The sequence below is a fragment of the Pleurodeles waltl genome, chromosome 8, assembly GCF_031143425.1.
Source record: "Pleurodeles waltl isolate 20211129_DDA chromosome 8, aPleWal1.hap1.20221129, whole genome shotgun sequence".
NCBI lineage: Eukaryota > Metazoa > Chordata > Amphibia > Caudata > Salamandridae > Pleurodeles > Pleurodeles waltl.
Window position 1 is genome coordinate 437,884,399 of NC_090447.1, and position 27,649 is coordinate 437,912,047.

General features: G+C 46.5%; 1 protein-coding gene across 4 annotated transcripts in view; it reads left to right on the plus strand.

Moving 5' to 3' along the window:
* LOC138250021 (nucleoside hydrolase-like) overlaps positions 1 to 27,649 on the plus strand; it is a 283,783-nt gene that overhangs the window by 12,195 nt on the left and 243,939 nt on the right. Inside the window, exon 2 of one of the 4 annotated variants that reach the window (XM_069204370.1) lies at positions 24,151 to 24,236. The exons of 2 other annotated variants lie outside the window; for them this stretch is intronic. In XM_069204370.1, coding sequence (XP_069060471.1) covers positions 24,197 to 24,236 — 40 coding nt within the window. In that variant the 5' untranslated portion in view covers positions 24,151 to 24,196. Of the gene's footprint in view, positions 1 to 24,148; positions 24,237 to 27,649 lie in introns of all 4 variants that reach the window. One more of the 4 variants, XM_069204371.1, reaches the window with a different exon arrangement.

Sequence of the window (27,649 nt, forward strand, 5' to 3'; positions counted from 1 at the left end):
ACAGGCATCTGCCCTCCTGGGGTCCAGCCAGGCCTGGCCCAGGATGGCAGAACAAAGAACTTCCTCTGAGAGAGGGTGTTACACCCTCTCCCTTTGGAAAATGGTGTGAAGGCAGGGGAGGAGTAGCCTCCCCCAGCCTCTGGAAATGCTTTCATGGGCACATTTGGTGCCCATTTCTGCATAAGCCAGTCTACACCGGTTCAGGGACCCCTTAGCCCTGCTCTGGTGCGAAACTGGACAAAGGAAAGGGGAGTGACCACTCCCCTGACCTGTACCTCCCCTGGGAGGTGCCCAGAGCTCCTCCAGTGTGCTCCAGACCTCTGCCATCTTGGAAACAGAGGTGCTGCTGGCACACTGGACTGCTCTGAGTGGCCTGTGCCACCAGGTGACGTCAGAGACTCCTTCTGATAGGCTCCTTCAGGTGTTGCTAGCCTATCCTCTCTCCTAGGTAGCCAAACCCTCTTTTCTGGCTATTTAGGGTCTCTGTCTCTGGGGAAACTTTAGATAACGAATGCAAGAGCTCATCCGAGTTCCTCTGCATCTCTCTCTTCACCTTCTGCCAAGGAATCGGCTGCTGACTGTGCTGGAAGCCTGCAAAACTGCAACATAGTAGCAAAGACGACTACTGCAACTCTGTAACGCTGATCCTGCCGCCTTCTCGACTGTTTTCCTGGTGGTGCATGCTGTGGGGGTAGTCTGCCTCCTCTCTGCACTAGAAGCTCCGAAGAAATCTCCCGTGGGTCGACGGAATCGTCCCCCTGCAAGCGCAGGCACCAAAGAACTGCATCACCGGTACCTTGGGTCTCCTCTCAGCACGACGAGCGAGGTCCCTTGAATCCAGCAACTCTGTCCAAGTGACTCCCACAGTCCAGTGACTCTTCAGTCCAAGTTTGGTGGAGGTAAGTCCTTGCCTCCCCACGCCAGACTGCATTGTTGGAAACCGCGACTTTTGCAGCTACTCCGGCCTCCGTGCACTTCCGGTGGAAATCCTTTGTGCACAGTCCAGCCTCGGTCCACGGCACTCTAACCTGCATTGCACGATCTCCTAAGTTGTTCTCCGGCGACGTGGGACTCCTTTGTGCGACTTCGGGTGAGCACCGTTTCACGCATCCTCGTAGTGCCTGTTTCTGGCACTTCTCCGGGTGCTACCTGCTGCTGAGAGGGCTCCTTGTCTTGCTCGACGTCCCCTCTGTCTCCTGACGCAATTTGCAACATCCTGGTCCCTCCTGGGCCACAGCAGCGTCCAAAAACCCTTACCGCACGATTTGCAGCTAGCAAGGCTTGTTGGCGGTCTTTCGGCGGGAAAACACTTCTGCACGACTCTCCACGGCGTGAGGGATCCGTCCTCCAAAGGGGAAGTCTCTAGCCCTTGTCGTTCCTGCAGAAACCTAAGCTTCTACAGTCCAGTAGCAGCTTCTTTGCACCCGCAGCTGGCATTTCCTGGGCATCTGCCCATCTCCGACTTGCTTGTGACTTTTGGACTTGGTCCCCTTGTTCCACAGGTACCCTCGACTGGAAATCCATTGTTGTTGCATTGCTGGTTTGTGTCTTTCCTGCAGAATTCCCCTATCACGACTTCTATGTCCTTTGGGGAACTTTAGTGCACTTTGCACTCACTTTTCAGGGTCTTGAGGTGGGCTATTTTTCTAACCCTTACTATTTTCTAATAGTCCCAGCGACCCTCTACGAGGTCACATAGGTTTGGGGTCCATTCGTGGTTCGCATTCCACTTTTGGAGTATATGGTTTGTGTTGCCCCTATCCCTATGTGTCCCCATTGCATCCTATTGTAACTATACATTGTTTGCACCGTTTTCTAAGACTATACTGCATATTTTTGGTATTGTGTACATATATCTTGTGTATATTTCCTATCCTCTCACTGAGGGTACACTCTGAGATACTTTGGCATATCGTCATAAAAATAAAGTACCTTTATTTTTAGTATAACTGTGTATTGTGTTTTCTTATGATATTGTGCATATGACACTAAGTGGTACTGTAGGAGCTTCACTCGTCTCCTAGTTCAGCCTAAGCTGCTCTGCTAAGCTACCATTATCTATCAGCCTATGCTGCTAGACACCCTATACACTAATAAGGGATAACTGGGCCTGGTGCAAGGTGCAAGTACCCCTTGGTACTCACTACAAGCCAGTCCAGCCTCCTACATTGGTTGTGCAGCGGTGGGATAAGTGCTTTGAGACTACTTACCACTCTTGTCATTGTACTTTTCATAAGAGAAAAATATACAAAACAAGTTCAGTGTACATACACATAACCAAAAAGTTTTGCATTTCCTCTTTTAACTCTTTTCTAAGTGCTGAAAAGTACTTCTAACTTTCTAAAAAGTTCTTAAAAGTTTAAAAAGTTTTTTTTCTCTGTCTTTCTAAAAAGCTCTGACAAACTGTTTATCCTTTTTCTATCACTTTAACTCTTTCTAAAAATGTCTGGCACAGGCCAAAATGTTGATCTGTCCAAACTTGCATATGACCACCTTAGCTGGAAAGGAGCAAGGAGTCTCTGTGTAGAAAGAGGTTTGAGTGTAGGGAAGAATCCTTCCTTGGAATTGTTACTTAACATGCTTAGAGAACAAGATAAGGCTAAAAGTGCCCCATCTGTTGAAAAAGTAGCTAATGGTTCCCAATCTGATCCAGGGACTCCCCCAGGAAAAGATTCAGGAAAGAAACTTCCAAGCCTGCCCATTACTAGACAGTCTAGCATAGTTGGTACTGATGTTGAGTCACACCATACAGATAGTGTTGTCTCACATCATAGCAAGAGCATTCATTCTCATCACAGTAGAAATAATGTTTCTGTTACCAAGCTGTTAGGGTGCCCTCTGTAAGGGTCAGGTCTCCTTCTGTCCATTCTCATCATACTTCTGTTTCAAGACATGTCCCTCCCACCCACCCTGATGACAGATTGTTAGAAAGGGAGCTCAATAGATTAAGAGTGGAACAAACCAGACTGAAGCTCAAGAAGCAACAGCTGGATTTGGATAGACAGACTTTAGAAGTAGAGAAGGAGAGACAGAAACTGGGTTTAGAAACCCATGGTGGCAGCAGCAGTATTCCACATAGTCATCCTGCAAAAGAGCATGATTCCAGGAATCTGCACAAGATAGTTCCCCCTTATAAGGAGGGGGATGACATTAACAAATGGTTTGCTGCACTTGAGAGGGCCTGTGCTGTACAGGATGTCCCTCAAAGGCAGTGGGCTGCTATCCTATGGCTATCATTTAGTGGAAAAGGTAGGGATAGGCTCCTTACTGTGAAAGAAAATGAAGCTAATGATTACAAAGTTCTTAAGAATGCACTCCTGGATGGTTATGGCTTAACCACTGAACAATACAGGATAAAGTTCAGAGAGACCAAAAAGGAGTCTTCACAAGACTGGGTTGATTTCATTGACCATTCAGTGAAGGCCTTGGAGGGGTGGTTACATGGCAGTAAAGTTACTGATTATGACAGCCTGTATAACTTGATCCTGAGAGAGCATATTCTTAATAATTGTGTGTCTTATTTGTTGCACCAGTACTTGGTGGACTCTGATCTGACCTCTCCCCAAGAATTGGGAAAGAAGGCAGACAAATGGGTCAGAACAAGGGTGAACAGAAAAGTTCATACAGGGGGTGACAAAGATGGCAACAAGAAGAAGGATGGTAAGTCTTCTGACAAGGGTGGGGACAAATCTAAAAATGAGTCTTCATCAGGCCCACAAAAACACTCTGGTGGGGGTGGTGGGCCCAAATCCTCTTCTAATCAAAACAAGGAAAAGAAACCATGGTGCTATTTAGGTAAAATAAAAGGCCATTGGACAACAGATTCCAGTTGTCCAAAGAAAAGCACCAAGCCTCCTACCACTACAACCCCTACTGCTACACCTAGTGTCCCTACTAATAGCAGTGGTGGTGGGAGCAAACCTACTAATAGCCAATCCAAGGGAGTAGCTGGGCTCACTATTGGTAACTTAGTTGGGGTTGGTCTTGTTAGGGAGACCACAGAGGCTATATTAGTCTCTGAGGGGGCTATTGATTTAGCCACCTTAGTTGCTTGTCCCCTTAATATGGATAAGTACAAGCAGCTACCCCTAATAAATGGTGTTGAGGTTCAGGCCTACAGGGACACTGGAGCCAGTGTGACTATGGTCATAGAGAAACTGGTCCACCCAGAACAACACCTACTTTGTCAGCAGTACCAAGTAACCGATGCTCACAACAACACACTTAGCCACCCCATGGCTGTTGTAAATCTCAACTGGGGGGGGGGGGGTTTACTGGTCCAAAGAAAGTTGTGGTAACCACAGATTTACCTGTAGACTGTCTACTAGGAAATGATTTGGAGACATCAGCTTGGTCAGATGTGGAGTTGGAGGCCCATGCAGCAATGCTGGGCATCCCAGGGCATATTTTTGCTTTAACCAGGGCTCAGGCCAAAAAGCAAAAAGGACAGGGAAGCTTGGATCCTGGAACAATGGACCAAGTGCTCCCTAAAGCTAGGGCTAGTAGAAGTAAAGCACTTCCTACTATCCCTCCCTCTACAGTGGATTCTACTTCTGAGGAAGAAGAATTTCCACCCTGTGCAGAACCTACACCAGAGGAGCTGGAAGCAGACACTGCTGAGCTTTTGGGTGAAGGGGGGCCTGCCAGGGAGGAGCTGAGTGTGGCACAGCAAACCTGTCCCACACTAGAGGGTCTAAGACAGCAAGCTGTCAAACAGGCTAATGGGGATGTCAGTGACTCTCACAGAGTTTACTGGGAGGACAACCTCTTGTACACTGAAGCAAGGGATCCTAAACCTGGAACTGCCAGGAGGTTAGTGATTCCTCAGGAGTACAGAAAGTTCCTCCTAACTCTAGCCCACGACATTCCCCTAGCTGGACACCTGGGACAAATGAAAACTTGGGACAGACTTGTCCCCTTGTTTCATTGGCCTAGGATGTCTGAGGACACAAAGGAATTTTGTAAGTCCTGTGAAACCTGTCAAGCCAGTGGCAAGACAGGTGGCACTCCAAAGGCACCCCTTATTCCACTGCCTGTGGTTGGGGTTCCCTTTGAAAGGGTAGGGGTTGACATAGTTGGCCCCCTTGACCCTCCTACTGCTTCAGGCAATAGGTTTATCTTGGTGGTAGTGGACCATGCCACAAGATATCCTGAAGCAATTCCTTTAAGGACCACTACAGCACCTGCAGTGGCAAAGGCCCTCCTGGGAATATTTTCTAGGGTAGGCTTCCCAAAGGAAGTAGTATCAGACAGGGGAAGCAATTTCATGTCTGCATACTTAAAGGCCATGTGGAAGGAGTGTGGTGTGACTTACAAGTTCACTACACCCTATCATCCACAAACAAATGGACTGGTGGAGAGATTTAACAAAACTCTCAAAGGCATGATTATGGGTCTCCCTGAAAAACTCCGCAGGAGATGGGATATCCTGTTACCATGCCTCCTTTTTGCCTACAGGGAGGTACCCCAGAAAGGAGTGGGCTTCAGCCCCTTTGAACTCCTCTTTGGTCACCCTGTTAAGGGTCCACTAACACTTGTCAAGGAGGGTTGGGAACAACCTTTAAAAGCTCCAAAACAAGATACTGTGGATTATGTACTTGGCCTCAGATCAAGGATGGCCGAGTATATGAAAAAGGCCAGTAAAAACCTTCAGGCCAGCCAAGAGCTCCAGAAGCAATGGCATGATCAGAAGGCTGTTTTGGTTCAGTACAAACCAGGGCAGAAAGTGTGGGTCTTGGAGCCTGTGGCCCCAAGAGCACTCCAAGATAAATAAAGTGTACCCCACACAATTGTTGAGAAAAAGGGTGAAGTCACCTACTTAGTTGACTTAGGCACTGCCAGGAGTCCCCTTAGGGTACTCCATGTCAACCGCCTGAAACCCTACTATGACAGGGCTGATCTCACCCTGCTCATGGCAACTGATGAGGGACAGGAAGAAGACAGTGATCCTCTACCTGATCTCTTCTCTTCCACAGAACAAGATGCTCTTGTGGAAGGTGTAGTTTTGGCTGATTGTCTTACTGCTGAGCAGAAAGACCATTGCATTAATCTCCTGGGTCAGTTTTCTGAACTCTTCTCTACTGTGCCAGGTACCACTTCTTGGTGTGAGCACACTATAGATACTGGAGACAGTTTACCTGTCAAAAGTAAGATCTATAGGCAGCCTGACCATGTCAGGGACTGCATAAAGCAAGAGGTGCAGAAAATGCTAGAACTGGGAGTGGTTGAGCACTCTGAAAGTCCATGGGCTTCTCCTGTGGTACTTGTACCAAAACCCCATTCCAAAGATGGAAAGAAGGAAATGCGGTTTTGTGTAGACTACAGAGGTCTCAACCAGGTAACCAAAACTGATGCTCACCTTATGCCCAGGGCAGATGAGCTCATAGATACACTGGCATCTGCCAAGTATCTAAGCACTTTTGATTTGAATGCAGGGTATTGGCAGATCAAATTATCAGAAGATTCTAAACCTAAAACTGCATTTTCAACCATTGGAGGACATTACCAGTTCACTGTAATGCCTTTTGGATTGAAAAATGCACCTGCCACTTTTCAGAGGTTGGTGAACACAGTCCTGCAAGGGCTGGAAGCTTTCAGTGTAGCATATTTGGACGATATAGCTGTCTTTAGCTCCAGCTGGGATGATCACCTGGTCCACCTATGGAAAGTTTTAGAGGCCCTGCAAAAGGCAGGCCTCACTATCAAGGCTTCAAAGTGCCAGATAGGGCAGGGTAAGGTGGTTTATCTGGGACACCTTGTTGGTGGGGAACAGATTGCACCACTTCAGGGGAAAATCCAAACAATTATTGATTGGGTTCCCCCTACCACTCAGACTCAGGTGAGAGCCTTCCTAGGCCTCACTGGGTATTACAGGAGGTTCATTAAGAACTATGGCTCCATTGCAGCCCCTCTTAATGACCTCACATCCAAGAAAATGCCTAAAAAGGTATTATGGACAGCAAACTGTCAGAAAGCTTTTGAGGAGCTGAAGCAGGCCATGTGCTCTGCACCTGTCCTGAAAAGCCCTTGTTACTCTAAAAAATTCTATGTCCAAACTGATGCATCTGAATTAGGAGTAGGGGCAGTCCTATCACAACTTAATTCTGAGGGCCAGGATCAACCTGTTGCTTTTATTAGTAGGAGGTTGACCCCTAGAGAAAAGCGTTGGTCTGCCATAGAGAGGGAGGCCTTTGCTGTGGTCTGGGCTCTGAAGAAGTTGAGGCCATACCTGTTTGGCACTCACTTCATTGTTCAGACAGACCACAAACCTCTACTTTGGCTAAAACAAATGAAAGGTGAAAATCCTAAATTATGGAGGTGGTCCATATCCCTACAGGGAATGGACTATACAGTGGAACATAGACCTGAGAGTAGCCACTCCAATGCAGATGGACTCTCCAGATATTTCCACTTAGACAATGAAGACTCATCAGGTCATGGCTAGTCTTATTGTCCTTCGTTTGGGGGGGGTTGTGTAGGAAAGTACCATCTTGCCTGGCATGTTACCCCCATTTTTCACTGTATATATGTTGTTTTAGTTGTATGTGTCACTGGGACCCTGTCACCCAGGGCCCCAGTGCTCATAAGTGTGCCTGAATGTGTTACCTGTGTAGTGACTAACTGTCTCACTGAGGCTCTGCTAATCAGAACCTCAGTGGTTATGCTCTCTCATTTCTTTCAAATTGTCACTAACAGGCTAGTGACCAATTTTACCAATTTACATTGGCTTACTGGAACACCCTTATTATTCCCTAGTATATGGTACTGAGGTACCCAGGGTATTGGGGTTCCAGGAGATCCCTATGGGCTGCAGCATTTCTTTTGCCACCCATAGGGAGCTCTGACAATTCTTACACAGGCCTGCCACTGCAGCCTGAGTGAAATAACGTCCACGTTATTTCACAGCCATTTTACACTGCACTTAAGTAACTTATAAGTCACCTATATGTCTAACCTTTACCTGGTAAAGGTTGGGTGCTAAGTTACTTAGTGTGTGGGCACCCTGGCACTAGCCAAGGTGCCCCCACATTGTTCAGGGCCAATTCCCCGGACTTTGTGAGTGCGGGGACACCATTACACACGTGCACTACCTATAGGTCACTACCTATATGTAGCTTCACAATGGTAACTCCGAATATGGCCATGTAATATGTCTATGATCATGGAATTGCCCCCTCTATGCCATCCTGGCATAGTTGGCACAATCCCATGATCCCAGTGGCCTGTAGCACAGACCCTGGTACTGCCAAACTGCCTTTCCCGGGGTTTCACTGCAGCTGCTGCTGCCAACCCCTCAGACAGGCATCTGCCCTCCTGGGGTCCAGCCAGGCCTGGCCCAGGATGGCAGAACAAAGGACTTCCTCTGAGAGAGGGTGTTACACCCTCTCCCTTTGGAAAATGGTGTGAAGGCAGGGGAGGAGTAGCCTCCCCCAGCCTCTGGAAATGCTTTCATGGGCACATTTGGTGCCCATTTCTGCATAAGCCAGTCTACACCGGTTCAGGGACCCCTTAGCCCTGCTCTGGCGCGAAACTGGACAAAGGAAAGGGGAGTGACCACTCCCCTGACCTGTACCTCCCCTGGGAGGTGCCCAGAGCTCCTCCAGTGTGCTCCAGACCTCTGCCATCTTGGAAACAGAGGTGCTGCTGGCACACTGGACTGCTCTGAGTGGCCAGTGCCACCAGGTGACGTCAGAGACTCCTTGTGATAGGCTCCTTCAGGTGTTGCTAGCCTATCCTCTCTCCTAGGTAGCCAAACCCTCTTTTCTGGCTATTTAGGGTCTCTGTCTCTGGGGAAACTTTAGATAACGAATGCAAGAGCTCATCCGAGTTCCTCTGCATCTCTCTCTTCACCTTCTGCCAAGGAATCGACTGCTGACTGCGCTGGAAGCCTGCAAAACTGCAACATAGTAGCAAAGACGACTACTGCAACTCTGTAACGCTGATCCTGCCGCCTTCTCGACTGTTTTCCTGGTGGTGCATGCTGTGGGGGTAGTCTGCCTCCTCTCTTCACTAGAAGCTCCGAAGAAATCTCCCGTGGGTCGACGGAATCGTCCCCCTGCAACCGCAGGCACCAAAGAACTGCATCACCGGTACCTTGGGTCTCCTCTCAGCACGACGAGCGAGGTCCCTTGAATCCAGCAACTCTGTCCAAGTGACTCCCACAGTCCAGTGACTCTTCAGTCCAAGTTTGGTGGAGGTAAGTCCTTGCCTCCCCACGCCAGACTGCATTGTCGGAAACCGCGACTTTTGCAGCTACTCCGGCCTCCGTGCACTTCCGGCGAAAATCCTTTGTGCACAGTCCAGCCTGGGTCCACGGCACTCTAACCTGCATTGCACGACCTCCTAAGTTGTTCTCCGGCGACGTGGGACTCCTTTGTGCGACTTCAGGTGAGCACCGTTTCACGCATCCTCGTAGTGCCTGTTTCTGGCACTTCTCCTTGTCTGGCTCGACGTCCCCTCTGTCTTCTGACGCATATTGCGACATCCTGGTCCCTCCTGGGCCACAGCAGCGTCCAAAAACCCTTACCGCACGATTTGCAGCTAGCAAGGCTTGTTGGCGGTCTTTCGGCGGGAAAACACTTCTGCACGACTCTCCACGGCGTGACGGATCCGTCCTCCAAAGGGGAAGTCTCTAGCCCTTGTCGTTCCTGCAGAAACCTAAGCTTCTACAGTCCAGTAGCAGCTTCTTTGCACCCGCAGCTGGCATTTCCTGGGCATCTGCCCATCTCCGACTTGATTGTGACTTTTGGACTTGGTCCCCTTGTTCCGCAGGTACCCTCGACTGGAAATCCATCGTTGTTGCATTGCTGGTTTGTGTCTTTCCTGCAGAATTCCCTTATCACGACTTCTATGTCCTTTGGGGAACTTTAGTGCACTTTGCACTCACTTTTCAGGGTCTTGGGGTGGGCTATTTTTCTAACCCTTACTATTTTCTAATAGTCCCAGCGACCCTCTACGAGGTCACATAGGTTTGGGGTCCATTCGTGGTTCGCATTCCACTTTTGGAGTATATGGTTTGTGTTGCCCCTATCCCTATGTGTCCCCATTGCATCCTATTGTAACTACACATTGTTTGCACTGTTTTCTAAGACTATACTGCATATTTTTGGTATTGTGTATATATATCTTGTGTATATTTCCTATCCTCTCACTGAGGGTACACTCTGAGATACTTTGGCATATTGTCATAAAAATAAAGTACCTTTATTTTTAGTATAACTGTGTGTATTGTGTTTTCTCATGATATTGTGCATATGACACTAAGTGGTACTGTAGGAGCTTCACTCGTCTCCTAGTTCAGCCTAAGCTGCTCTGCTAAGCTACCATTATCTATCAGCCTATGCTGCTAGACACCCTATACACTAATAAGGGCTAACTGAGCCTGGTGCAAGGTGCAAGTACCCCTTGGTACTCACTACAAGCCAGTCCAGCCTCCTACATGGCGTATTTCCTTCTTTATCAAATCCACCTTCTGTTGAGGGAGTTGAAGAATTGAATCAACTGTGTTAGCTAAAAACCCAAGGATTTAGAGTCGCTGAGCAGGTATGAGGATCGACTTTTGAGGGTTGATGTGAAACCCCAGACTTAATAAAAGGTTCTGACAAAAATCCAGATGATTCAATAAGCAGGATCTGTCTTGGGCCATTATAAGAAAATCGTTGCGATAAGCTATGAGCCTGACCTCCTGAGGAAATCAATTACCGGCTTGAGAATCTTGGTAAAGCACCAAGGGGCTGAAGAAAGACCGAAGAAGAGCGTCTTGAATTGGAAGAAACAATCTTCCCACTGGAACTGCAGAAACTTCCTGTAAGAGGGATGAATGGGAACCGAGAGATAGGCATCCTGAAGGTCTAGACGGACCAGCCAATCGCCATGAAGTAGCAGATCTCTGAGATGAAGGATAGTCTCCATCTTGAAATGATGGTACACTACAAAATTGTTGAAGAGTTTTAGATTTATGACCGGCCGATGTTTTTTTTTTTTTGCGTACAAGAAAGATAGTGCTTAGGAAATATGTAGGGTCGAAAAGACCTTTTCTATCATGTGTTTTGCTAATAAGGCCTGTATCTCCTCCTGAACCAGAAGAAACTGATTGTGTGAAAAATGAAGAGGTTGGGGAAGATTAATCTGAAAGGGGCGCTGATATAACTCCATGCAATAACCCTGGACAGTTTGAATAAGCCACGGATCCGATGTGAGAGATAACCAAACATTTAAACAACTTGCTAGTCTGCCTCCTACGGGAGGAAGCCCAGAACTGAAAGTTCTTACCCACAAGTTGATCTCCCTTGGGTTTAAATCCCCTGTTGCAGGCTCCACAGAAATGTTGGAGATAGAACTGCGGTTTGTACCCCTGATTGAAATCCTGTTGGGAGTCCTGATTGAAGGACCCTCTGTTGAGGTATTTACCTCTTGATGCATAACGGCCAGCAAAATGACCCCTTCCTCTGCCAGCCCTGCAAAAACCTACTGGGAAAAAATTATTTTCATGGAAGACTAGGCCTTGCCGATTAGAAGCAAAGGTAGACCCATATCTACTCATTTCCTTTATGAAAGCGTCACCGAAAAGAAGACCTTCAGCGTTAGGACCTTCTTCTTTTGTTGCCAAGGAACTCAGTTTCGGGTCAATCTTTAGCAGAAGACTCCTGCATCGCTCTTGGGAAATATAGGCATTAGCATTGCCTAGCATGCAGATTGCTCTCTGCGCCCAATTGGAAAGAGACTCAGGGTCTACTTGGCTCCCCTCCATTCTCACCTCTTCAGCCAAATCCAAAATCCTTGTTAAAGGACCAACAAGATCTAGTAGTCTGTCCAGGCAATTAGACCAGTCTCTATCAACCCCTTTCTTGGGATCGTTCACAAACGTAGGGAAAAACAACATTATGTTGGGATCAATAGGAGGGGTAGCAGCCACCTTGGAAGGAAGGGACGGTCTGGGACATTCTAACTTCAATTTGTTCCTAGAGGACTTATCCAAAGCATGTCTCAAATAAAAGGAAACGTAGTCAGCGACATGGTCATAAGGAACCACTCCGAAGAATTAGGGTGGTGAATTGATGTAGGGTCGAACATGGGTTTCCCAAAATGGTCAACCAGATCGTCAGACAACGATAGGGATGAAATTGCACTGAGAGCAATTTTACACCTTTTCTCCAAAGGTCCAAGATCAGAGACATCATCATTGATGTGTGAGCGAGAAGCCACATCTTCCAGAATATCATCCCCATCACTGTCCGTATCTCTGAGATTAAGGATATTAAGGGGGCCAGAAGGATTTGCCTCTCGGGTGGGAGGCCCAAATTAAATAGAAACGCCTTTGGAAGGCACACGAGATGGTGCTGCACGTTCCATTCCCTTTTTTGAAGGGACTCCGTCAGAGGCTTGTTACATCTTTGATAAAGAGGCTTCTAAATTCCTGGAAATATCAAGCATGGAAACTGAAACAGCTTGCTGCACAGAGTCTTTGATAAATGACTTTAAGTTACTTTTTAAACACTGAGCTTGTTGATCCCCAGACATATTGACTAACCAGGAAAAAATAATTTTAACCCAAATAGTAAAGGAAAAAAAACTGGACTAAAAACAAGGGAATACAGAAGTAAATTGTCCCAGGGGAAAAAAACAGACATGCAGGGGTTAACTGAGAGCCTAGCTGGAGAGGGCTTGTGCAGAGGCAGAGCAACCGATGAAGAAACTGATTGGAAATGCCCCCAGAGCCCAAGGGAATACTCAGCAATGAAAGCAGTGTGAAAACAAGCATCGGAACAAAGCAGCAAGGAAAGTAAACTAATATGAGGCCCAGCGCCAGGAATGCGAGTGGAGGACAGCACACGACGACGGCCAGTGAACGAGGTGGAATGCCTCAGGAATGCAAGGCGAGCGCTACGAACATTCAAAATGAGGGCGAGGCTCAAAACGGTAGGAAAACATTGTTACAACACATAACATGCAAATATATATATATATATATATATATATATATATATATATATATAGAGAGAGAGAGAGAGAGAGAGAGAGAAAAACACTGAATAAACAATTGCAAGCAGAGTACTTATCTTGACTGCAAGCAGCAAGAAAAGAAGGCTTGTTGCTCTCAGTCAAGATAGTTGTACTCATACTCGACGTGCCGTTGGTTGTCCCCTTTATGATGCGATTTGGTAGTTTTTTCCCAGGGTTTTCTGGAATTTGTAGTTTTCTTGGCTGCTATATTTTACTAAAGTGAGAAAAGAACACATAATATGAGCCTCCAGTCTTGTAATAAAAGTAGAAGTATGTTGTATTAATGATGACTTATTGCGTATTTTGCTTTAATAATCGTAGGCCTTAACGAGGTCTGGGGCCTAGTTGCACAGCCTCATGTTAAGCTGCACTGTTAAAATAATTCACATAAAATGGCTGTTTAGAGAAAGTAATACTTGTATTATTCCACTGCGTTGACCAAATGCTAGTAAATGCTTTCTTTCCCATGAGAAGTGCTTGCTAGAATATGCTGTATTACCTATCGGTTCATTGTAGAGTTTAGTATGTGTGAAAGCGAAGTTCCCAGGATTTTGAGATTGAGTTACGTGATAATAGCAATGTTAATATAGGGAAATAAACATTATAACTTTTACATAAAGGTGTGGTTATTCATGACCAAAGGGGTCATGGTGCGTTGGAAATTACTGACTCCCAAAATTATTGATTTAATCAATCAGGAATTTGTAATGCGCACTACTCACCCGTGAGGGTCTCAAGGTGCTGAGGTTTGATCGATATTGTTATTGATTGGTATTGAAATTGAGTCCTATGGTGGGATTTACTCTAAGCGCAGTCAAAAAGTCCATCGAACCTCTAATGCGTCCCCTTATAAATTAAAGATAAGAAACCAAATACGGTCAGACACGCTCACAGAGATGGTAGCAGAGTATGATGGTTTGTCTCCATAAGAGCCCATCATTAAGGCCCAATTCATGGTTACGTCTCCTTAAGAGACCACCACAAAAGTTTCCCCTTTGAGAAATAGCTGGTACCCAGGGATTATAGTAGGGTAATGGTTAGTCCCCTAAAGAGAAAATAATTCACAGATTGGGTAAGAGAAATTGGTGAAAGTTCAAATTTTGAGACTCGATGGTACAAAGTGGAGAGAAAATGTGTCCCTAAAAACTTAGAATGACTTTCCCCGAACCTTGGAGGTTGCCAATGCTTGTTTGAGGATGTTCTCGGCGTTCTAGTGACAGTGCGAATGAAATAGGTTTTGCGCTTGCACCTCTTATGTAACTTGCAGGTGAATTGTGATGTTTGTGATGGTTGAAGGAGTTTGCATACTCCAAATGAAGTAGTTGAAAGAGTTTGTGTACTCTGAAGTGAGAGAGTAGGGCAGTCGTCTAACTTCACATGTATGTGATGCTTTGTGCTAAAAAATTGTCCACATGGTTGTTGGTATACGGGCCCTGCGAAGTCTAAGACTCCGAAATATATTGAAAAGTGTATGAGACACTTGGTTTTTGTTGTAATTTGTCTGGTTTAACAGGTCAGTCGGGTGTGGTTGACAAACTCAGGAGTGCATGCTAAAGTGAGTGGAAGCTTTTTTCGATTGAGATCTGGTGAGTCCTATGTGCACCAGGAGAGACCCACTGATCAGTTGAGAGTAAAATTTGCGGGTCAAATTTTGCTTGTGAATCAGGGAAACTGAGAAAGAAAGAGTAGCTGCTAGAGCGAAAGGCCGTCAGTGAAAAATCTGGAAGGTTTCTGAAGCGATTGTGTTACCCTACCTCTAGTAAACTGACAAATTGGGTTTTCATTTTGTTTAGTGCTCGCAATAGTTTTGCATTAGTTTAGTGTGAATCCGAGTTGAGAAAGACAAGCCGCAAGTCTTTGTGAGCCGCTATACGTGTGAGTGTGATGTCATTGTAGCTGCCCTTGGATAGGTTGGTTAGTTAGAAGGGTCGTGCACGGATTTGCGGACAACCGTGAAGTGTCATTGGTTGAGAGGGTCGGTGAAAATGATTTTGGGATTGAAAGTCACTTCCTGATTTGATTGAAAGTAACATAAATTAATCGAAGATTACATTTTTGAAAGCCTTCAAGAGTGCCCTAAAGGGAAATTTCTATATTTCTATGAGCATAGAAACACCAGAAAGTACAGCCGCCTATATTGTATTCGAAGAGAATGGTGCCGCGCCATGTCTTTGGCTGAAACAGTGGTGCAAAGTGACAGAGAAAGATGGGAGGTTAGTGTTTTTTGCCCATGGAACATTTAATTTGAGAAGCTTAGAGAATTTGAGGAGGGTACTGTATGATTTGAAACCTCCTCCAAGGCCAGCACAGTTCGAGATACTAGCAATTTGGGAACTAGTAGCAGGGCAGCAACAGCAATTAAAATTTGAGAGGCGAATGAGAAAGGCTGCGAAGACACTAGTAGAGCCTAGATGGGATAGTGATCAGAAATTTTGGAGAACAGAGACTTTATAGGGAATTAAGTTGGTTCCTGCAATTACAGAAGAGAATGAGAACGAAGCTAGATAGAGCACTAGAAAGAGGGATTTGTATCCTTCCGATGACAAAGAGCCGAAATCCATAGAATCTAGGAAGTCTTTGACATACGTTGAAGAGTCAGATGATGATGAATTCATTTTATAGTTATTGAGAAATCGTCACCCACCATATGCAGCACATAAGAGAAGTTCAAACAGCAGTATAACTCTTCCAGCCCCGATATCAGTTGAACCAACCCAGAGCCATATACATGTTAGCCATAATTCTCCTGTTACTTTGCCAGTTAAGAAGCCTATGCTGCAAATAGATATTCCAGGAATTTACCCTGATATACCCATTGTAGATACTGCAACAACCCTGACAGTGCTGACAGGACAAGTTTACCAGAAGCCAACATTGGCCCAGATAGAGTCCACCCTAAATCTGATGTCCCCGATAGAGATGCAGACAGTTCCACAATACACCCCTATAGCAGGATCGCAGACAGAAATGTTCACATTGACAAATCAGAAGTCCGGAATAGTGCACATAGGAGAGCCAAATGTCAGACCATGCCCAGATGCAGTGTCAGTACCAGTTACCATAGGTCCAGTCATACCGTTATTCGCCCAGGGAAATAACGAGAACAGTGAGCAGAAATGTGTGAACACGAGTGTAGAAAGGGAGAGATACAACGTGAATGCAAGAATGACAACTCCCATGAGACCAACGTTTGATGGAACAGGGCCATCCATTGATTTGAGTCCTTTCAGGGCTCCACCAAATAATGAGGTGAGATCATACATAGGTCCAAATCCAAGCATGGTGACACCAGAAACCCTGAATCTGACATCACTGCAAGTTCCAGGTGTGAGTCACAATAACGTTATGTTACAGGGTTTGGCAGCTTAGCAGTTAACCAAATGGTTAGAGAGGTTGAGTAGTACACAGGGAGATTCTAGCAGAGGAAGTGCCCTGAATTTGACCAGACGTAGCCTAGAGGCAGAATACCTTATTGAGGGAACAATGTGGTTAGACAGGATTTATACTTTCAAGGAAGACGAGTTGCAGTACCTAGGCAAGCTGATTTTTAACAAAGCAGGAACAGTGCATCAGAAATTAGCCTTAGCAGAGAAATATGACATAGAGGTTGAGAAAACAAAGCATTTAAAGAGGAGTTCGAGATTAGATTTTGACTCAAATATTTTAAGAACATGAGAATACCAGGAATGAAAATTAATCCAGAGAAATCAAACATGGGGAGCAATAGACAAATAGGAAGGCAGATGGGTGAAGAAAGGAGATAAGAAGAAAAGGGATTCTGAAAATCTTACTGCAAATGTACAGCAAGTTGAGGACCTAGTGAAAATTCTACCTATGAGCGAGATTCCAGGAGGGAATTGTGTCTCTGTCCCTTGGAGCAGAAGTGACAATCTGTTGTTTACAAATGATTACCCCCAGGTTGAGGGAGAAACCAGTAGAATGGTACCAACAGACAGACAGGTTTGTGAAACTCTCAAAATGCCTGTGGGAGGACTTGAACACTCTATTGGAGATAGTTGTTCCAGGGTAGGGTGTGACTTGCCAGCCAAGATGGCGGGCGCGAGCTAAGTAAGCTCCGAGGCAGCACCCTAGTTATCCGTAACTTATACGGCATAGGGCAGCCAATCATTTGCTGTGCACAAATGTGTCTGTGAGTGGTGTCCCCCAGGTGTTGGCGGTGGTGATCGGGCGACCAGAGGAGCGGCAGGGGCGCTGTCGGTGATGCTGGCCCACCGGAGGACCCGAGGCAACCGCGCACATGAGACCTGCGGCGGTCGGGCTCCTGCAGCAGCGCCATCGGACCTGGACAAGGCAGGGAGGACAGCAGCGAGCCAGGCAGTGAGGCAGTGGAGCGGCTCTAGGCCTTGTGAGTTGCGGTGACCTGCCAGATTTGGTAGGTCTTGATCTGGCTCTCGCCGCTGGAAGCAGGGTGCGTGCCTGGGACGGGGACTACCGCTGGGCCCAGATTCGGCCACGGCGCAGAAGGCAGCGGGTGAAAGGAGAGACACTGCCCGTACTGCTGGCCTTCCCCCGCAAACTCTTCTGTTGCGCTGAAGCTGTCGGGCGCTGCCGCGACTGGCCCCTGGGGGCTGCTGCTTATCGAGTCCCCCGCGAATCTGGATAATGCGGGGAGGGAGGCTGCTCGTGCTGCTGCACCTTGACTTCCATACTGCGCTTGCAAGCGGGCCTCCTGCACCTCTTGTGGACGGTGCTTTGTGGGCTTCCACACCCGTGAACGGCTTTGATGCACGTTCCCCTCCCCCCCCCCCCCCCGGACTACATAATGGCAGGAGCTGGCCGCCTTTGTTCTGGGACTGGGCCTAAGTTGCAGGCACCACGGATAGAGGCCCTAAATCCTGACAGCAACAAGTTAGATGCAGTGCTGGTGGCCGTGGAGCACATAGGCACCTCATTGGAACAGGCACGGACCTCGCTGCAGGGCAAAATTTATAAAGTGACCAGCAATCTCACCCTGCTACACGCGGAACATTGCAAGCTGGCGGACAGAACCCGCTCACTAGAAGGCCAACTCCATGACTTGGCACCCAAGATGGACGGCTAGAAGCTTTGCTGCAAAACGCGTTAGACCGGATAGGGGTGCTAGAGCATCGGGTAGAAGATGCAGAAGGACGCACCAGAAGGAATAAAATTCAAATTATAGGCCTCCCGGAAGGCGTGGAGAGCCCAGATGTGGTTGCCTACGCTGAAACCTGGCTTCGGGAGCTGGACCCAGAGGGTTCATTGACGCCCTTCTTTTTGGTTGAACGTGCCCATAAAGTCCCCACTAGAGCCCGTCCGTGGGGGGCTGGACCGCATCCCTTCCTTCTCCGGCTGTTATACTACGCGGACAGAGATATCATCCTGCGTGCAGTGAGAGCACTCCCAACAATCCGAGTGCACAACAATCCGGTAATTATATTTCCAGACTACACCATTGCCGTACAAAGAGAACGTGCTTCCTTCTTACCAATAAAACACAAACTCTGCACCCTTGACCTGTCATACTCCCTTCTCTTCCCAGCCAAGCTGCACGTAATGGCTGATGGTAAAACACACTTCTTTGACACACCGGAGGTGGCCTGGGACTGGTTGGAATCCACAGATCTGACCAGGCAACGAGACGCCAAAATAAACGGACCAGTGGTGCGAGATCTGCAACCCCGTAAATGGAGAAATCGCAAAAGGCGCGTGGCTGCCTCGGGAGAGGTGAGACAGACTCCCGACCTGGAACAAATTATACAAGAGCGCCGGTGTGCACTACAATCTGCAGCAGCCATCAGTGTCCTCTCGGTTACCTCGGATGTAGAAGCGGAGCTCAGCAATTCTAATGGAGAAGATGGCTCCTCTCTCGAGGCATCCTCCGAGCTCGGGTCCTCCATCCGGCCTGAGGTGACACCACAGACGGCAGACAAACTACTCTGATCTTACCAAATTGTCATACATGTCTGTTTCTCAGTTAGTGGTGACGTTAAATGTAGTACATGGGAAGCCGCACCTTGCAGCAACTCAACTCTATCCCTGGAATGCCCCTACTATCTTACTTGTGATTTCACAGGTGGTTCGGCTACGCTGGCGCCGACCTTGGTGGCCACTGCGACGGGTTGCTAGTCATTGGGTGGTGTACTGCCCTATGTCCCCTACACTGAATGCTACACTCTGCAACTGTTGGCCACCTGTGCTTATGCTCGACTAGGGGTTAGGTTAGGCCCTAGTTTTTGCCACACACCACTCACCTCGCCTACCCCAATCCCCCACTCGTGAGGACCTCTCCCTTACATTTGTTACTCTAAAAAGGCGCATTGCTTAGTTTGGGCAGATACCAGTTGTTCTTCTGCTCTAATGGTATTCACTCATATTATTTCCACACCAGTTGTTGATCCTAAGTTGTATTTGTTTATCTCTGAATGGAGCCTGAGTCCCCCCTGCCTGCCGCCCCATGGGGGCCCCGTTGCTGTTCATGTGAAATTCCCTGTCTCCGGGGTCGGGACCATGGGACACTATCTACCTACTGATTCACCATGAACCCCTCCAATATCCTCACATGGAATGTGCGGGGCATACACACCCCAGCACGTAGATATTCCACATATTCATATCTTCAAAGATCCTCACATGGAATGTGCAGGGCATACACACACCAGCACGTAGATATTCCACATATTCATATCTTCAAAGACAGTTAATTCATATAGCGCTGTTGCAGGAGACCCACCTTGCGCAACCTGGCTAGATTACAGCGGTGTTGGCGAGGTCAGCTTTACGCAACAGATTTTTCCTCCTATGCCAGAGGGGCATTTGTCTGGATCAGGCCAGGTACTCCCTTTGTGGCTGATGATCATATCATAGATAGGCAGGGGCGATATGTACTGGTACGTAGAAGCCAAGCTGGCCGTGCAATAGTGCTAGGGTCGATATATGTTTCAAACACAGATCAGGCCTCATTCTACCACACGTTATCCAGCCTCCTTTCCCGCCGGAGTGACCTTCCCTGGCTATTAGGAGGTGACTTTAATTGCGTCCTGGATCCCTATCTAGACCGTTCTTTCCCGCCACTGCACCCACAGTTACAGCTGCACATGCGTTACCTGACTGGCTCCAGAACTGGCAGTTATGAGACGTATGGCGCCAACGTAATGCTAATATCAGAGTTTACTTGTTCTTCTCTGTCCCACACCAACTACGTGTACGTCTTGACAGAATAATATGTACAACTAACCTGTACCCCGCGGTGCTGAGGTCTGATTACTTGGGCTATACTCCCTCAGATCACAATCCACAGCTTCTGCAAATTGGATGGGACGTATCTCCCTCAAGCATTCCTACCTGGCAACTGCACCCGGAACTGTTAGAGGACGCAGCATTTAAAACGTCGCTAGACAAGGCGATTCCTGAATATTTCGAACACAATATGGGTACAGCGTCTTCCGGCCTTGTTGAATGGGAAGCATTTAAAGTCTTCATCAGAGGTCATTGCATGGGCACACAGTGGTATCTGTGCAGATCTACCGAACGCGACCTGACTAGAGTGGGGGAGATCCCTGAAGAAACATGAACAGAACGCTACCCAACACTCCTCACTCTCTCAACAACGATCAACTGCTTCAGCAGAACATATATCCTTATTCAAGAGATTTTGTTGTTTAAATTATGCAGCTCATTCGGCCTGTGCACATGCCACACCCGACCTATCAGGCAAATTGTTGGCCTGGCTCATTCGCCAAGATCAAGAACACGGACCTGTAATGGAGCTCTGCTCAGCAGTTGGGAACATACTCCTCACTCCCCAAGAAATCCACTCTGAGCTCACTCAACACTATGAACACTTCCACTGTGACAGCAGGCCCGTCGAAAAACAATGAATTGTTCTCTTTGATCGCTTTACCCCAGTTGACAGATGACCAATGAGATGAACTGGAAGTGCCCCTGACACTATCTGAAGTGCAAGATAGTATACGTGCCTTATCCGCAGGCAAAACTCGAGGTCCAGACAGCCTCCCGTTTGACTTCTATAAGACCTCCTCTGCAGCTCTTGCACCTCGTCTTCTCTGTCTTTATGAGGAAGCATTGCGGGCGATCTACACACACTGGGGGACCTTTACAACGAGAATAAGCTCATTCCATTTAGTGAGTTGTCGGCAGAAACTGGACTTTAGACGAGGCAGTTTCTGTTGTACAATTCGTTGATGATTGCACTATCGCGCAGGTGGGGTGGGGAGATATGGCAACTGAACCCCCAATGCACCTACTAGTGCAATACATACAAGTTATGGTACGAGGCAGCACCTGATAAGGTGGTTCACTGATGCGCTTAGAATGCACTCGCTATATACCCATATTGCTCTGCGCACCAACTGGGAGGGTGACCTGGCAGAACCCTTTACTGAAAAGCATGGGAAGTGACATTATCCAGCCATACTAATATCTCCCGCAATTCTAGATTCCGCCTTATCCAATTTTACATTATACACAGAGCTTACCTCATGCCAGCCCGCATTAACAAATACTTCAATCGTGTGGATGCTGCTTGCCCCCGCTGTAAACGAATAGGAGCAGATATCCTTCATATGCTATGGTCTTGCTCCTCCTTAAACATTTATTGGCACGAAGTCACGTCATGCATATGAATATGCACATCACTCCCACTATTAACTGATTGGGAATCCTATCTCCTTGGTCTCTTCCCGAGAGATAGAAAGCTAAAAGCTTCCACAAGATTTCTGGACCTAGGACTTATGACGTCCAAGCACCTCATCACTAAAAGATGGAAAGCCACTGAGCCTCCGTCCATACTGTCCTGGGAGTGCTCTTTTTTATATGGGCGGAGGCTGAGGGAGTAGCGGTACGACACGAGGATGCTGTGGGCATGCGTAAATATCCCCTACCAGCTATCTGGGATGCGATGCTGACCCATTTACGCGAATCGGAACAAGGCACAGACACTGATGACACAGTTGTTCATAACTCAGAATTAGCACAGGAATAGGTAATTCATATACAGGGAGTGCAGAATTATTAGGCAAGTTGTATTTTTGAGGATTAATTTTATTATTGAACAACAACCATGTTCTCAATGAACCCAAAAAACTCATTAATATCAAAGCTGAATATTTTTGGAAGTAGTTTTTAGTTTGTTTTTAGTTTTAGCTATGTTAGGGGGATATCTGTGTGTGCAGGTGACTATTACTGTGCATAATTATTAGGCAACTCAACAAAAAAAAATATATACCCATTTCAATTATTTATTATTACCAGTGAAACCAATATAACATCTCAACATTCACAAATATACATTTCTGACATTCAAAAACAAAACAAAAAAAAATCAGTGACCAATATAGCCACCTTTCTTTGCAAGGACACTCAAAAGCCTGCCATCCATGGATTCTGTCAGTGTTTTGATCTGTTCACCATCAACATTGCGTGCAGCAGCAACCACAGCCTCCCAGACACTGTTCAGAGAGGTGTACTGTTTTCCCTCCTTGTAAATCTCACATTTGATGATGGACCACAGGTTCTCAATGGGGTTCAGATCAGGTGAACAAAGAGGCCATGTCATTAGATTTCCTTCTTTTATACCCTTTCTTGCCAGCCACGCTGTGGAGTACTTGGACGCGTGTGATGGAGCATTTGTCCTGCATGAAAATCATGTTTTTCTTGAAGGATGCAGACTTCTTCCTGTACCACTGCTTGAAGAAGGTGTCTTCCAGGAACTGGCAGTAGGACTGGGAGTTGAGCTTGACTCCATCCTCAACCCGAAAAGGCCCCACAAGCTCATCTTTGATGATACCAGCCCAAACCAGTACTCCACCTCCACCTTGCTGGCGTCTGAGTCGGACTGGAGCTCTCTGCCCTTTACCAATCCAGCCACGGGCCCATCCATCTGGCCCATCAAGACTCACTCTCATTTCATCAGTCCATAAAACCTTAGAAAAATCAGTCTTGAGATATTTCTTGGCCCAGTCTTGACGTTTCAGCTTGTGTGTCTTGTTCAGTGGTGGTCGTCTTTCAGCCTTTCTTACCTTGGCCATGTCTCTGAGTATTGCACACCTTGTGCTTTTGGGCACTCCAGTGATGTTGCAGCTCTGAAATATGGCCAAACTGGTGGCAAGTGGCATCGTGGCAGCTGCACGCTTGACTTTTCTCAGTTCATGGGCAGTTATTTTGCACCTTGGTTTTTCCACACGCTTCTTGCGACCCTGTTGACTATTTTGAATGAAACGCTTGATTGTTCGATGATCACGCTTCAGAAGCTTTGCAATTTTAAGAGTGCTGCATCCCTCTGCAAGATATCTCACTATTTTTGACTTTTCTGAGCCTGTCAAGTCCTTCTTTTGACCCATTTTGCCAAAGGAAAGGAAGTTGCCTAATAATTATGCACACCTGATATAGGGTGTTGATGTCATTAGACCACACCCCTTCTCATTACAGAGATGCACATCACCTAATATGCTTAATTGGTAGTAGGCTTTCGAGCCTATACAGCTTGGAGTAAGACAACATGCATAAAGAGGATGATGTGGTCAAAATACTCATTTGCCTAATAATTCTGCACTCCCTGTACTAAGATTGATAACAGGACCCTTAATGGTATACTTTCCTATATAAGCCCCTTACAGTCAAAACAAATTACTAGCAGACTATCTTATTGTCGAACCGCGGACTCAGGTGTAGATGCCGTCATGCAGATGCATTATGAGGCCTACGGGCGGCGGGTTGGGGGGTCGTTAAACCGGGCTCTAAGTTTTGTTAACTGTTTTCTTGTTTCATACTGTTCTATTTACTGTCAGTGCTGAATCTACAAGTTTATCAGTGGCTTTATGAACACGCAACTTATTTTGTAACTGACTTGAGAAGACACTTGCTTCACTGGAAGTAATTCATCGAATTGAACAGGCTACAATTGTTTAGATATTGTCCTTAACTGCAATTGTTCTATATGTCACCCTAATACCATTGTGTGGCTAACCATTATCATTGTTCATTTATAATGCAAAGAATTTTCTGTTGGCTCCTCTGCAAGGAGTTCAAATGTATAGATAATGCACTTAACATATGTGTCTGTAAAGTGACTTTGCACACTGAACTTGTATTAGGGGATCTTAAATGAATAAATAGAACAATAAAAAGATTTTTTTTTTTTAAATAGAGATAGTGGTTCCAGCAGACTTATGGATTAAATGCAAGAGGAGCGTAGATGGCCGACAAGAGAACCTCAGCGAGATCCAGCGACAGTGGTACAGAAACAATTGAGCTGAAAGACATGTTTCATTTTGTGTTCAGATTTGTTGAAGGATTGAGACCTGAAATTAGCCAGATGATTAAGAGTCATTTGATTTGCTGACAAACAAAGCCGATTGGTGAGGTATTGTAGTATGCAAAATACTGTAGTGACGAGATTGAGTTGAAGCAGAGAAAGTTGAAGGAAAAGGCAATGGTGATGCAGATTAACCACTTCGCTGCCAGGCCTTTTCCCCCTCCTGTGCCAGGCCTTTTTTTGCCTATTTGGGGCAGTTCGCGCTTAGGCCCTCATAACTTTTTGTCCACATAAGCTAACCAAGCCAAATTTGCGTCCTTTTTTTCCAACATCCTAGCGATTCTAAAGGTACCCAGACTTTGTGGGTTCCCTTGAAGGAGGCCAAGAAATTGGCCAAAATACAGTGAAAATTTCGTTTTTTTCAAAAAAATTGGAAAAAGGGGCTGCAGAAGAAGGCTTGTGGTTTTTCCCCTGAAAATGGCATCAACAAAGGGTTTGCGGTGCTAAACTCAGCAGCTTCCCAGCTTTCAGGAACAGGCAGACTTGAATCCGAAAACCCAATTTTTCAACACAATTTTGGCATTTTACTGGGGCATACCCCATTTGTGCAATTTTTTGTGCTTTCAGCCTCCTTCCAGTCAGTGACCGGAATGGTCATGAAACCAATGCTGGATCCCAGAAATCTAAACATTTCTGAAAAGTAGACAAAATTCTGAATTCAGCAAGGGGTCATTTGTGTAGATCCTACAAGGGTTTCCTACAGAAAATAACAGCTGAAAAAGAAAAATATTGAAATTGAGGTGAAAAAAACATCAATTTTTCTCTACTTTTTACTCTGTAACTTTTCCCTGCAATGTCAGATTATCGAAAGCAATATACCGTTACGTCTGCTGGACTCCTCTGGTTGCGGGGATATATAGGGTTTGTAGGTTCATCAAGAACCCGAGGAACCCAGAGCCAATAAATGAGCTGCACCCTGCAGTGCGTTTTCATTCTATACCGGGTATACAGTAATTCATTTGCTGAAATATAAGGAGTAAAAAATAGCTATCAAGAAAACCTTTGCATTTCCAAAAAGGGCACAAGATAAGGTGTTGAGGAGCAGTGGTTATTTGCACATCTCTGAATTCCGGGGTGACCATAGTAGCACGTGAATTACATGGAATTTCTCAAATAGATGTCTTTTTTACACACACCCCTATATTTGGAAGGAATAAATGTAGAGAAAGACAAGGGGCAATAACACTTGTTTTGCTATTCTATGTTCCCCCAAGTCTCCCGATAAAAATGATACCTCACTTGTTTGGGTAGGCCTAGCGCCCGCGACAGGATATGCCCCAAAACACAACGTGGACACATCACAGAAAACAGAGCTGTTTTTAGCAAAGTGACTACCTGTAGATTTTGGCCTCTAGCTCAGCCGGCACCTAGGGAAACCTACCAAACCTGTGCATTTCTGAAAACTAGAGACCTAGGGGGATCCAAGGAGGGGTGACTTGTGTGGCTCGGACCAGGTTCTGTTACCCAGAATCCTTTGCAAACCTCAAAATTTGGCTAAAAAAACACATGTTCCTCACATTTCTGTGGCAGAAAGTTCTGGAATCTGAGAGGAGCGACAAATTTCCTTCCACCCAGCATTCCCCCACGTCTCCCGATAAAAATGATACCTCACTTGTGTGGGTAGGCCTAGCGCCCGCGACAGGATATGCCCCAAAACACAACCTGGACACATCACAGAAAACAGAGCTGTTTTTAGCATAGTGACTACCTGTAGATTTTGGCCTCTAGCTCAGCCGCCACCTAGGGAAACCTACCAAACCTGTGCATTTCTGAAAACTAGAGACCTAGAGGAATCCAAGGAGGGGTGACTTGTGTGGCTCGGACCAGGTTCGGTTACCCAGAATCCTTTGCAAACCTCAAAATTTGGCTAAAAAAACACATGTTCCTCACATTTCTGTGGCAGAAAGTTCTGGAATCTGAGAGGAGCCACAAATTTCCTTCCACCTAGCGTTCCCCCACGTATCCCGATAAAAATGATACCTCACTTGTGTGGGTAGGCCTAGCGCCCGCGACAGGATATGCCCCAAAACACAACGTGGACATATCACAGAAAACAGAGCTGTTTTTAGCAAAGTGACTACCTGTAGATTTTGGCCTCTAGCTCAGCCGCCACCTAGGGAAACCTACCAAACCTGTGCATTTCTGAAAACTAGAGACCTAGGGGGATCCAAGGAGGGGTGACTTGCGGGGCTCGGACCAGGTTCTGTTACCCAGAATCCTTTGCAAACCTCAAAATTTGGCTAAAAAAACACATGTCCCTCACATTTCTGTGGCAGAAAGTTCTGGAATCTGAGAGGAGCCACAAATTTCCTTCCACCCAGCGTTCCCCCACGTCTCCCGATAAAAATGATACCTCACTTGTGTGGGTAGGCCTAGCGCCCGCGACAGGATATGCCCCAAAACACAACGTGGACATATCACAGAAAACAGAGCTGTTTTTAGCAAAGTGACTACCTGTAGATTTTGGCCTCTAGCTCAGCCGCCACCTAACGAAACCTACCAAACCTATGCATTTCTGAAAACTAGAGACCTAGGGGAATCCAAGGAGGGGTGACTTGTGTGGCTCGGACGAGGTTCTGTTACCCAGAATCCTTTGCAAACCTCAAAATTTGGCTAAAAAAACACATGTTCCTCACATTTCTGTGGCAGAAAGTTCTGGAATCTGAGAGGAGCTACAAATTTCCTTCCACCCAGTGTTCCCCCAAGTCTCCCGATAAAAATGATACCTCACTTGCGTGGGTAGGCCTAGCGCCGGCGACAGGAAACACCCCAAAGCGCAACGTGGACACATCCTAAATTTTGGAAAAAAACAGAGGTGATTTTTGCGAAGTGCCTACCTGTAGATTTTGGCCTCTAGCTCAGCCGGCACCTAGGGAAACCTACCAAACCTGTGCATTTCTGAAAACTAGAGACCTAGGGGAATCCATGGAGGGGTGACTTGCGGGGCTCGGACCAGGTTCTGTTACCCAGAATCCTTTGCAAACCTCAAAAGTTGGCTAAAAAAACACATGTTCCTCACATTTCTGTGGCAGAAAGTTCTGGAATCTGAGAGGAGCTACAAATTTCCTTCCACCCAGCGTTCCCCCACGTCTCCCGATAAAAATGATACCTCACTTGTGTGGGTAGGCCTAGCGCCCGCGACAGGATATGCCCCAAAACACAACGTGGACATATCACAGAAAACAGAGCTGTTTTTAGCAAAGTGACTACCTGTAGATTTTGGCCTCTAGCTCAGCCGCCACCTAGGGAAACCTACCAAACCTATGCATTTCTGAAAACTAGAGACCTAGGGGAATCCAAGGAGGGGTGACTTGTGTGGCTCGGACGAGGTTC